This window comes from Schistocerca nitens, unplaced genomic scaffold (assembly GCF_023898315.1).
Source record: "Schistocerca nitens isolate TAMUIC-IGC-003100 unplaced genomic scaffold, iqSchNite1.1 HiC_scaffold_354, whole genome shotgun sequence".
NCBI lineage: Eukaryota > Metazoa > Arthropoda > Insecta > Orthoptera > Acrididae > Schistocerca > Schistocerca nitens.
In genome coordinates, this window is record NW_026045888.1 from 1 (window position 1) to 13,287 (window position 13,287).

Below are 13,287 nucleotides of genomic sequence, written 5' to 3' on the forward strand. Positions count from 1 at the left end.
AGACAATTTGCCTAATACGTGAAACAAACTAGAGCAATCACCACCACCGATACGTCACCTGCCAGTGCCGCCCGAGCACCACGCGGCGGCCACAGCCGACCTGCGGCATCGGTGGCTCCCCGCAGTCCAAACGTCGGCACTTGTCGTACAGGAAAATACCCCGTGTGTAAGTCTAGTACGTATGGCTGCTCTGATCTCTACTTGATGTGAGACAATAGACTAATCTGCATTGTGGGGTAGATGTGATATTTTTTATATTCAAATTTTAACTTGCATGTTGGTTTTGGCACGTGTGCAGAGCAGCAAATAGTGACACCTTTCCATTAACTATAATTTACTTTTCAATTCCTAAAAATTTTGTCAGACCGTTTAAAGAAATTGTGAGACAAGTCTCCTCCAGTGTCCATGCTTCCACAATTTCGAATTTAAGCCAATAATAACTTGCAAAGAGTTTTATTGTACCTTTAAAACCATTACAATTACACATGCAGTTTTTGACGCAAGGAATAGCTGTACATTATTGAAATACTCGTAAATATAATAAAATGTCTGCTGCAGCTTTCCACAATCTTTTGATTTTAAAGCTTTTATTGCATTTCTGTCTCCAGTAATATTGATGTACTTGAGCCCCAATAGTACCTCTGTTAAATAATGAGAAATGCAGAGAAAGTTCTATTCGACAATGGTCAAGTTGCAGTTTAAGGTATGAATTACTGCACATTTCTGTAGTTATCAACTTTTGTTACTTTGCTCTTTTTGGCAATTGTGAACAAATCCAAACCTTTTTGCAGCAGTATATATTGTTTTAAAATTTTATGTAACAGTTATACTATCTTTTGTAAGTTAAATTTTTCATAATAGAACTGTTGTTGAATAACTTCTATTTGTGACCAATGTTGGCCAAGTGCTGAAACTACGTACTCATTCATTTTGCTGATCGACTACCTTTAAATGAATATTATGAGCAAAGTATCACTAACAGGTAAGAAACTGAAAATGTCTATTAGCCATGAATGGAAATCACTGAGACAGGATTGTCATTTCATGTCTGACGTGAAACCTGACACACATTAATGGTGTTCCACTTGTAAGTCACTGTCATCATACAAATGACTAGGATGGGAATTTAGTATTTTTTTTGTACTCATGTAAGTGTGCAAACTTGTTACTCTGATTATTAATAACTTTAGATGTTAAAGTTTCAGAAATAGTTTGATTTATTCCACAAGTCTACACAGAAGGTCCAGGTGAGAGATGAGGTAGGAGCTCTTGTGAACAAAGATTAGTCAACGAACGGAGAGACTCTGCAGTCTACAGGGTGGGCCTTAACACTGTAGCTAGAAGATCTTCCAGGAGAGGTGAGTAACAGTGCTGACTGTGTAGCGAGCCCATCTGCAGCATTCAGCATTCCTTCTAAGCCCATAATGTTTTAACTGAAACCTTTATTCATTAATAAAATAAGTAGTTGATACAATTTGTCTCTCACCAGCCACTTCAGGATTTACTAGACTCCATCCCCTTAACAATTCATTTCCATTCAATTAACACAACAGAAAGACTATTGCCCAGTTAATAACTCTTCATGACCTATCTCTATTGAGATGATGATGTTCTTGTTGTCTTCAGTCCTGAGACTGGTTTGATGCAGCTCTCAATGCTACTCTATCCTGTGCAAGCTTCTTCATCTCCCAGTACCTACTGCAACCTACATCCTTCTGAATCTGCTTAGTGTATTCATCTCTTGGTCTCCCTGTACGATTTTTACCCTCCACGCTGCCCTCCAATGCTAAATTGGTGATCCCTTGATGCCTCAAAACATGTCCTACCAACCGATCCCTTCTTCATGTCAAATTGTGCCACAAACTCCTCTTCTCCCCAATTCAATTCAATACCTCCTCATTAGTTATGTGATCTACCCATCTAATCTTCAGCATTCTTCTGTAGCACCACATTTCGAAAGCTTCTATTCTCTTCTTGTCCAAACTATTTATCGTCCATGTTTCACTTCCATGGCTACACTCCATACAAATACGTTCAGAAACGACTTCCTGACACTTAAATCTATACTCGATGTTAACAAATTTCTCTTCTTCAGAAACGCTTTCCTTGCCATTGCCAGTCTACATTTGATATACTCTCTTCTTCGACCATCATCAGTTATTTTGCTCCCCAAATAGCAAAACTCCTTTACTACTTTAAGTGTCTCATTTCCTAATCTAATTCCCTCAGCATCACCCGACTTAATTCTACTACATTCCATTATCCTCATTTTGCTTTTGTTGATGTTCATCTTATATCCTCCTTTCAAGACACTGTCCATTCCGTTCAGCTACTCTTCCAAGTCCTTTGCTGTCTCTGACAGAATTACAATGTCATCGGCAAACCTCAACGTTTTTATTTCTTTTCCATGTACTTTAATACATACACCAAATTTTTCTTTTGTTTCCTTTACTGCTTGCTCAATATACAGATTAAATAACATCGGGGACAGGCTACAACCCTGTCTCACTCCCTTCCCAACCGTTGCTTCCCTTTCATGCCCCTAGACTCTTATAACTGCCATCTGGTTTCTGTACAAATTGTAAATAGCCTTTCGCTCCCTGTATTTTACCCCTGCCACCTTCAGAATTTGAAAGAGAGTATTCCGGTCAACATTGTTAAAAGCTTTCTCTAAGTTCACTAATGCTAGAAATGTAGGTTTGCATTTCCTTAATCTATTTTCTAAGATAAGTCGTAGGGTCAGTATTGCCTCATGTGTTCCAACATTTCTGCGGAATCCAAACTGATCTTCGCCTAGGTCGGCTTATACCAGTTTTTCCATTCGTCTGTAAAGAATTCGTGTCAGTATTTTGCAGCCGTGACTTATTAAACTGATAGTTCGGTAATTTTCACATCTGTCAACACCTGCTTTCTTTGGGATTGGAATTATTATATTCTTCTTGAAGTCTGAGGGTATTTCGCCTGTCTCATACATCTTGCTCACCAGATGGTAGAGTTTTGTCATGACTGGCTCTCCCAAGGCCATCAGTAGTTCTAATGGAATGTTGTCTACTCCCGGGGCCTTGTTTCGACTCAGGTCTTTCAGTGCTCTGTCAAACTTCACGCAGTATCGTATCTCCTATTTCATCTTCATCTACATCCTCTTCCATTTCCATAATATTGTCCTCGAGTACATCGCCCTTTATAGATGCTCTATATACTCCTTCCACCTTTCTGCTTTCCCTTCTTTGCTTAGAACTGGGTTTCCATCTGAGCTTTTGATATTCATACAAGTGGCTCTATTTTCTCCAAAGGTCTCTTTAATTTTCCTGTAGGCAGTATCTATCTTACCCCTAGTGAGATAAGCCTCTACATCCTTACATTTGTCCTCTGGCCATCCCTGCTTAGCCATTTTGCACTTCCTGTCGATCTCATTTTTGAGACATTTGTATTCCCTTTTGCCTGCTTCATTTAGTGCGTTTTTATATTTTCTCCTTTCATCAATTAAATTCAATATTTCTTCTGTTACCCAAATATTTTTTACAAGCCCTCATCTTTTTACCTACTTGATCCTCTGCTGCCTTTACTATTTCATCCCTCAAAGCTGCCCATTCTTCTTCTACTGTATTTCTTTCTCCCATTCTTATCAATTGTTCTCTTATGCTCTCCCTGAAACTCTGTACAACCTCTGGTTCAGTCAGTTTATCCAGGTCCCATCTCCTTAAATTACCACCTTTTTGCAGTTTCTTCAGTTTTAATCTACAGTTCATAACCAATAGATTGTGGTGAGAGTCCACATCTGCCCCTGGAAATGTCTGACAATTTAAAACCTGGTTCCTAAATCTCTGTCTTACCATTATATAATCTATCTGATACCTTTTAGTATCTCCAGGATTCTTCGATGTATACAACCTTCTTGTATGATTCTTGAACCAAGTGTTAGCTATGATTAAATTATGCTCTGTGCAAAATTCTACAAGGCGGCTTCCTCTTTCATTCCTTCCCCCCAATCCATATTCACCTACTATGTTTCCTTCTCTCCCTTTTCCTACACTCGAATTCCAGTCACCCATGACTATTAAATTTTCGTCTCCTTTGACTACCTGAATAATTTTTTTTATCTCATCATACATTTCATCAATTTCTTCATCATGTGCAGAGCTAGTTGGCATATAAACTTGTACTACTGTAGTAGGTGTGGGCTTTGTGTCTATCTTGGCCACAATAATGCGTTCACTATGCTGTTTGTAGTAGCTTACCCGCACTCCTATTTTTTTTATTCATTATTAAACCTACTCCTGCATTACCCCTATTTGATTTTGTATTTATAACCCTGTATTCACCTGATTGAGATGATAGAAAACACAAAAACTCCCAGTACCATACATGGATGTCTCCCAATACGTAATACCAAAGAATAACCAGCACACAGTGTCTATTAGAGTTATGAGTCAATTGTTGGCAACCAGTTGCACACTGCCAATATATTTTATTAGCCCAGTTAATAGTCCAGGCAAGAAAATGTGTACCATACACTGATGTAGATGTTTAAGATTTTTCTGCAATCTAATAGAATCCTACAGGTAACTACTCTGGGCATAGTAATGGTGTGGGACAGGGAAATGGAAATAAAAGTTTAGTGGAGAGGGGCTACGGAGAGAACTATTTACAAGTTACCGTAGTATACCTTCTAATTCAAAGCATACCAAAAGACCACTAATTTGTGGGAATGACACTCCATAGAGATAATCTGAAAGCAGCCAAGACTAAAAAGGACAATCCTCTGACTATTTCTATGCTGGACTGTAACTGGTTTTGCTTTTCTGCATTGGGTACTAATAGTGTTAATGGGGTACATTGAGAGAGTTCACAGAAGAACAGCACGTTTTGTATTATCACAAAATAGGGGAGCGTGTCACAGACATTACACAGGATTTGGGATGGACACTGTAAAAACAAGGCATTTTTTGTTGCAGCAGCATCTTCTCACAAAATTTCAATCACCAGCTTTCTTCTTGTCCGAAAACGAAAATATTTTGTCGCAAACCTACACAGGAAGAAACTATCACAATAAAATAAGCAAACTTAGAACTCGCATAGAAAGATAGGTGTTAAGTTTTTCTGTGCACTGTTGGAGAGCGGAGTAAGTTAAGTGTCATTTGCAGAGCATCCACGTGTAGATACAGATTTATAAGATACAAGCATTGCATTATTTATGTAGTTTAAATACTCACATTTAACATCCAAATAAATGTTTATTTTCCAAAACTGAAGATTTGAAAAAGTGCCACTAATTGCTCCAATCGAACAAGAGTAAAGAGATTTGGCGCAGTGCTTAATCTGAAGGCCACTCCCATTTGTAAGACCTATTGTTATGCATGTGTGGCATTTGTTCCACATTCACATCTCTTTCTGAATTCCTACCAAATTACTAAACTTAGAAATTTATGGCTGTAGAGGTATCAAACAATTACATTCTTTTGCCATATCTAAATGAGTGGTGACTATTCTTAGCTTGAACATTTTTTATTTCTACTGCTTCGTTTCATGTGTGTTACTGCTCCGTGATAAATCCACAAGGTTTAAACATCAGCGGTTTGTCGTCGTTCTTGTGTCGATGTGGCTTACAGAAGTAGAATTGTCAATACTGTCCGGCTGTTTAAACCGTTCATTCCCATGAAGCCTTAAGTGACAACAGTCTCGAAGCAATAGACATAATGACCCAAGTCAGACAGGTCCCCGTTTCAATAATATTCATGTTGTGTGCAGTTAGTAAGCAAGTGGAGCTTCCACAAATGTATCTGTCCCAATAAATACTCAAGTACTTGTTGCTGTTGTGGTTTTCAATCCTGAGACTGGTTTGATGCAGCTCTCCATGCTACTCTATCCTGTGCAAGTTTCTTCATCTCCCAGAACTTACCGCAACCTACGTCCTTCTGAATCTGCTTAGTGTATTCATATCTTGGTCTCCCTCTACGATTTTTACCCTCCATGCTCCCTCCAATGCTAAATTGGTGATCCCTTGATGCCTCACAACATGTCCTACCAACTGGTCCCTTCTTCTAGTCAAGTTGTGCCACAAACTCCTCTTCTCCCCAATTCTATTCAATACCTCCTCATTAGTTATGTGATCTACCCATCTAATCTTCAGTATTCTTCTGTTGCACCACATTTCAAAAGCTTCTATTATCTTCTTGTCTAAACTATTTACCGTCCATGTTTCACTTCCATGGCTACACTCCATACAAATACTTTCAGAAACGACTTCCTGACACTTAAATCTATACTCGATGTTAACAAATTTCTCTTCTTCAGAAACACTTTCCTTGCCATTGCCAGTCTACATTTTATATCCTCTCTACTTCGACCATCATCAGTTATTTTGCTCCCCAAATAGCAAAACTCCTTCACTGCTTTAAGTGTCTCATTTCCTAATCTAATTCCCTCAGCATCACCCGGCTTAATTCAACTACATTCCATTATCCTCATTTTGCTTTTGTTGATGTTCATCTTATACCCTACTTTCAAGACACTGTCCATTCTGTTCAATTGCTCTTCCAACTCCTTTGCTGTCTCTGACAGAATTACAATGTCATCGGTGTACCTCAAAGTTTTTATTTCTTCTCCAGGGATTTTAATACCTACTCCAAATTTTTCTTTTCCTTCCTTTACTGCTTGCTCAATATACAGATTGAATAACATCGGGGAGAGGCTACAACCCTGTCTTACTCCATTCCCAACCACTGCTTCCCTTTCGTGCCCCTCGACTCTTATAACTGCCATCGGCTTTCTGTACAAATTGTAAATAGCCTTTTGCTCCCTTGTAGTAAATTTGGTTTTTTGGTAGGTAGTTTATTTTTTGTAAAGTTTAGGGGGATAGGAACTCGTGAATGAGACTACCCCTGATTTTCTATCCAAAGTAAAATTGCCAAAAGAAGATTTATTTCTATGTGAACAAATTTCTATTAAAGTTTTCTAAGTCACCAGAAGAAAGTGTTTTTAATACAGTATTGAGAATGTAACTTTTCACGACCGTATCGGACAATATGGGTCAATTTACTACAGAAATAACAACCTTGGATAATTTTTGAGATTTAAGAGTGAATTTGCTTTTAGAATCCCTTTTTACCTAATTTTACAGTAGGCTGTGTAGATCTTAGTTTTCTCTTGATAGCTGCTGGTCAGGCTATTGTCTCCGTTGATTTTCTCCCTCCGATTCTTCAAGTAGGTAGGTATGGAAATGATTTTTTTCTAACTCTTGATCTTGCTGTTTTTCATATTCATTTATTGCTTGTACTTATTTACGACCATACGAAATTGAGTTGCAATGAAATCTGACATTATCGACTCTTCAAACTGGTCAATATCATTTACAAGAATACATCAGTCACTTGCACTGTTCCTATGAACTGCTCTGCGTGTTATTGCAGTAAGAGATCTTAACTGCAACTGCTGCCGCTCTCGACTGGCGGACGTCTATCAACACCACCGCACCTCTTTGGTCAGAGATAGTAATGCCTTGTCTTTGCTGCTTCCGACCAAAGAGCGCGTTTTCAAGAAAATTTATTTATTTATTTTAATATTAATTTACAAAAATAATTTAAATAATTAATTGCGTAATAAACATTTTCCTTTTTCGTCATTTGTGTCAGTGGGGAGGGGTTTGTTCGACTACACCCTGTATTTTACCCCTGCCACCTTTAGAATTTGAAAGATAGTATTCCAATCAACATTGTCAAAAGCTTTCTCTTAAGTTTACAAATGCTAGAAACGTAGGTTTGCCTTTCCTTAATGTTTCTTCTAAGATAAGTCGTAAGGTCAGTATTGTCTCACGTGTTCCAACATTTCTACGGAATCCAAACTGATCTTCCCCGAGGTCGGCTTCCACCAGCTTTTGCATTCGTCTGTAAAGTCCTTGAGGGAAAAAATTGTTTCCCCCCAAAAGACTCAATTGCACAGATTCTCCCATTAGGAAATGGACACACCTGCCCTGCCAGTGTGGCAAGTGAAGAAACTGCTACCCGGTGCCACCGTATTTCACATCTCGACAGCACGTCGTGCCCGCTGTATCTCTGCTTTGACAACCGCCAGCACTGGCTACAAATATGACACTGCAGTTCCTTTTTCTAACCTGTACACCGCGCTCTCAGCACCAGTCTCCCCATCTTACACACGAAGCTGGCTTGACCCTCAAACCGATACATCGGTCTCTCGTACCCTTCACTCGTTGCGAACACCGACTGTCTTTGCACTGCGAGAAGCGAAAATCTTTCAGTGTCTTCATTTTAATGTGTGCTATATGTAAAGTAACATTCAACAATTAGCTCGACTTTGTAATTTTAGTGATAAAGTATATTGCTCGGAAGGCAGTGTGAAATATTGTGCCTATTAACGTTTTGCTTTCAGCTGTTTTCTTTCGGATTTTCTTATTTTATAGTATTGTATTATGTGCAAGAAACTTATTTTTGGCTATAGCACGGAGTGGCTTTCTAATACAAATAAGACTTCTTCAGTTTATCCAAATTTTGAAGCTCAGGTGCAAATCAGTTATGATGTAGGTGAACTGGAACACTGGAATGATGACATTTTTGACAATTCCGATTCTGTGGTGGCTGATGGTCACCACGAAACACAGGGATACTAGCAAAGGAAACGGTTTGTTGGTAAAAGGGGCTGTTGTGACCTGAAACTTCGTGGCAGATCAACACAGGGTGTCGGTCCAGTGCTAACTCGTAACCACTCTCAATATCAGAAACAAAACCACCACCATCAGCTGATTGAGCACAGCCGTCACCAGTGGCAGAAAAACCAGCATCGACTGAAGCAAGACAATCCTCATCGACAGCAACAGTAGGCATAGTCACAACATTAGCTGACAATCCACCATCGGTCATGGCAGAACCACCTCCACCACCACCAGCAGCAGATGAATCAGCATCATCAGTAATCCCAGTAACGAGACCAAATACTAACAGGGTGAGTAAACGGAAAACAGTGCTTCCCTCCCATCTAAAAGATTTTTTAGTGGTAGGTCGAAGGGGAGGAAGATCTCGAGGTAAACAGACTCGGGCACAGATCAGACAATTTTAATGTCCTTCACTGGAATGTACAGTGTTTATCTAACAAGTTGGAAGTAGTGGAAGATGTCATAGAGACTTATCACTTTGATGTAGTCTGTCTCGTAGAACATTGGTTAAAGCGTGATGAAATAGATCTATACTGCCCTGCGGGCTACACCCTAGCTGACAAATATTGTAGAGCTAATAAAAATCATGGTGGGTGTGTTATATTTCTAAAAAAAGGGATTAAATATGAACCGATAGCAAAAGTTAAAGCATTCTCTCTAGAAATGTTATGTGAAATTGCAGCTGTTAGGTTAACAGATTTAAATTTAATAGTTGTAGCTTTGAACTCAAATAAGACTGGAGGCAATTCAACAGATGATTTTGTTGACAAGTTAGTGTCTTTATGTGAGACAGTCTGTAAGTATAAGTGTAGGATACTAATCTGTGGAGATTTCAATTTGAATTTTCAGTTGTCCACTATCTATAACTCATATGTAAATAATTTATTAAATTCTTTTGGTATTTATATTACAACCACTGAAATAACAAGGCCACATTGTAAAGGTACCGGTACCTGTATTGACAATATAGTTGTATCAAATGAGTTAATGCATCTCAAGTCAGAGGTAATTAAGGTCGACTGATTGATTGATTGAAATCAATCGATCGACCTTTGCCTTCTGTGGTAAAGGGCTGTACAGACTGAGCTAACCTGTGCTCCTCACAGATTTACTTCCGCCAGCATCTCGTCTCCTACCTTCCCAACTTCTGGCAGAGCCAGTTTGTCAGTTGGCTGGATTCAGGAGTACTACTCTTGCATTTGTCTCGAGAGAGCTTCTGTGAAGTTTGGAAGGCAGGAGACGAGGTACTGGCAGACGTAAAGGCAAAGGTCTCTAGTTCGAGTCTCGGTCTGGCACACACTTAATCTGACACGAAGTTTCTCCACTGCAGAGAGTGATAATTTCATTCTGGTAGGACCAGTTCCACAGATAATTACTCTTAGCAGGGACAGTCTTTCATAGCAAAAATAATTTGAAGTGAAAACATTCAGAACTGTTTTGTAAGAGCAACATTTTCAAAGGAGGAATGCTTGGACTACAAGGAAAAGTTGAATTTTGGTACAGATGCCATCCAGATCTCAAATATAGAGGAATCATCCAAAGACACGTATGTATACCAACTGACAGAATGGAAAAGAGTAAGTGTATGAGGTACTGTGCATAATAGGAAAGGAAATCGGCATATAAATGCACCAACCGAGGTCAGACAATTTGTGTGAAATGTAGTAAAAAGATGGGTGTCCACTGTGCAAAAGTTGTGCAAATTAATACCTTCAGATAATTTGATTTTACTTACATTTACACTTTCTGCATTCTTTCATTTAATTCTACACCTACATATATACTTGCAGAGGGTACATCCCAATGTACCAGTTATTGGGTTTCTTCACTCTATTGATGCATGGAGTGCAGGAAGAATGATTCAGTGCCTTTGTGCACACAGCAATTTTTCTGATCTTATTTTCACGATCCATGTGTGAGTGATACATAGTGGATTGCAGTATATTAAGTCATTTCAAGACTAGTACTAAGTGATTACACACACAGTGATTCATATACATGTTGATTAATGTGAACAAGGAAGTCTTTATACAGGGTTGCCACAACTTTCCCGAAGTGAAATTTCCTGATTTCTAGAGAAGTTGTTGTTTTTCCCTGACATATTCTGAGATCTCAAGGGTAACTAAAGAAACGGCTGCGCAGAAACGGCTGCGCAGAAACGGCTGCGCAGAAACGGCTGCGCCGAAACGGCTGCGCCGAAACGGCTGCGCCGAAACGGCTGCGCAGGAACGGCTGCGCAGGAACGGCTGCGCAGGAACGGCTGCGCAGGAACGGCTGCGCAGGAACGGCTGCGCAGGAACGGCTGCGCAGGAACGGCTGCGCAGAAACGGCTGCGCCGGAACGGCTGCGCCGGAACGGCTGCGCAGGAACGGCTGCGCAGGAACGGCTGCGCAGGAACGGCTGCGCAGGAACGGCTGCGCAGGAACGGCTGCGCAGGAACGGCTGCGCAGAAACGGCTGCGCAGTAACGGCTGCGCAGGAACGGCTGCGCAGGAACGGCTGCGCAGGAACGGCTGCGCAGGAACGGCTGCGCGGAAGCGGCTGCGCGGAAGCGGCTGCGCGGAAGCGGCTGCGCGGAAGCGGCTGCGCGGAAGCGGCTGCGCGGAAGCGGCTGCGCGGAAGCGGCTGCGCGGAAGCGGCTGCGCGGAAGCGGCTGCGCGGAAGCGGCTGCGCGGAAGCGGCTGCGCAGAAGCGGCTGCGCAGAAGCGGCTGCGCAGAAGCGGCTGCGCAGAAGCGGCTGCGCAGAAGCGGCTGCGCAGAAGCGGCAGCGCAGAAACGGCTGCGCAGAAACGGCTGCGCAGAAACGGCTGCGCAGAAACGGCTGCGCAGAAACGGCTGCGCATAAACGGCTGCGCATAAACGGCTGCGCATAAACGGCTGCGCAGAAACGGCTGCGCAGAAACGGCTGCGCAGAAACGGCTGCGCAGAAACGGCTGCGCAGAAACGGCTGCGCAGAAACGGCTGCGCAGAAACGGCTGCGCATGAACGGCTGCGCATGAACGGCTGCGCATGAACGGCTGCGCAGGAACGGCTGCGCAGGAACGGCTGCGCAGGAACGGCTGCGCAGGAACGGCTGCGCAGGAACGGCTGCGCAGGAACGGCTGCGCAGAAACGGCTGCGCAGGAACGGCTGCGCAGAAACGGCTGCGCAGAAACGGCTGCGCAGAAACGGCTGCGCAGGAACGGCTGCTCAGGAACGGCTGCGCAGGAACGGCTGCGCAGGAACGGCTGCGCAGAAACGGCTGCGCAGAAACGGCTGCGCAGAAACGGCTGCGCAGAAACGGCTGCGCCGAAACGGCTGCGCCGAAACGGCTGCGCCGAAACGGCTGCGCCGAAACGGCTGCGCCGAAACGGCTGCGCCGAAACGGCTGCGCAGAAACGGCTGCGCCGAAACGGCTGCGCCGAAACGGCTGCGCAGAAACGGCTGCGACGAAACGGCTGCGCCGAAACGGCTGCGCCGAAACAGCTGCGCCGAAACAGCTGCGCAGAAACAGCTGCGCAGGAACAGCTGCGCAGGAACAGCTGCGCAGAAACAGCTGCGCAGAAACAGCTAGGCAGAAACAGCTGCGCAGAAACAGCTGCGCAGAAACAGCTGCGCAGAAACAGCTGCGCAGAAACAGCTGCGCAGAAGCAGCTGCGCAGAAATAGCTGCGCAGAAGCAGCTGCGCAGAAGCAGCTGCGCAGAAACAGCTGCGCAGAAGCAGCTGCGCAGAAGCAGCTGCGCAGAAGCAGCTGCGCAGAAGCAGCTGCGCAGAAGCAGCTGCGCAGGAACAGCTGCGCAGAAGCAGCTGCGCAGGAACAGCTGCGCAGAAGCGGCTGCGCAGAAGCGGCTGCGCAGGAACGGCTGCGCAGGAACGGCTGCGCAGGAACGGCTGCGCAGGAACGGCTGCGCAGGAACGGCTGCGCAGGAACGGCTGCGCAGGAACGGCTGCGCAGGAACGGCTGCGCAGGAACGGCTGCGCAGAAACGGCTGCGCAGAAACGGCTGCGCAGAAACGGCTGCGCCGAAACGGCTGCGCCGAAACGGCTGCGCCGAAACGGCTGCGCCGAAACGGCTGCGCCGAAACGGCTGCGCCGAAACGGCTGCACCGATACGGCTGCGCAGAAACGGCTGCGCCGAAACGGCTGCGCCGAAACGGCTGCGCCGAAACAGCTGCGCCGAAACGGCTGCGCCGAAACGGCTGCGCCGAAACGGCTGCGCAGAAACGGCTGCGCAGAAACGGCTGCGCCGAAACGGCTGCGCAGAAACGGCTGCGCCGAAACGGCTGCGCAGGAACAGCTGCGCAGAAACAGCTGCGCAGAAACAGCTGCGCAGAAACAGCTAGGCAGAAACAGCTGCGCAGGAACAGCTGCGCAGGAACAGCTGCGCAGAAACAGCTGCGCAGAAGCAGCTGCGCAGGAACAGCTGCGCAGGAACAGCTGCGCAGGAACAGCTGCGCAGAAACAGCTGCGCAGAAACAGCTGCGCAGAAACAGCTGCGCAGAAGCAGCTGCGCAGAAACAGCTGCGCAGAAGCAGCTGCGCAGAAGCAGCTGCGCAGAAGCAGCTGCGCAGAAACAGCTGCGCAGAAGCAGCTGCGCAGAAGCAGCTGCGCAGAAGCAGCTGCGCAGAAGCAGCTGCGCAGAA

At 44.1% G+C, this 13,287-nt stretch overlaps 1 protein-coding gene across 1 annotated transcript; it reads left to right on the forward strand.

The window, feature by feature from the left end:
* The first annotated feature begins 8,871 nt into the window (after positions 1-8,871).
* On the forward strand, positions 8,872-11,523 carry LOC126228266 (uncharacterized). Its single transcript, XM_049942277.1, has 2 exons — positions 8,872-8,955; positions 10,822-11,523. Exons 1-2 carry the CDS (start codon positions 8,872-8,874, stop codon positions 11,521-11,523), a joined length of 786 nt encoding a protein of 261 aa, XP_049798234.1.
* The last annotated feature ends 1,764 nt before the right edge of the window (positions 11,524-13,287 follow it).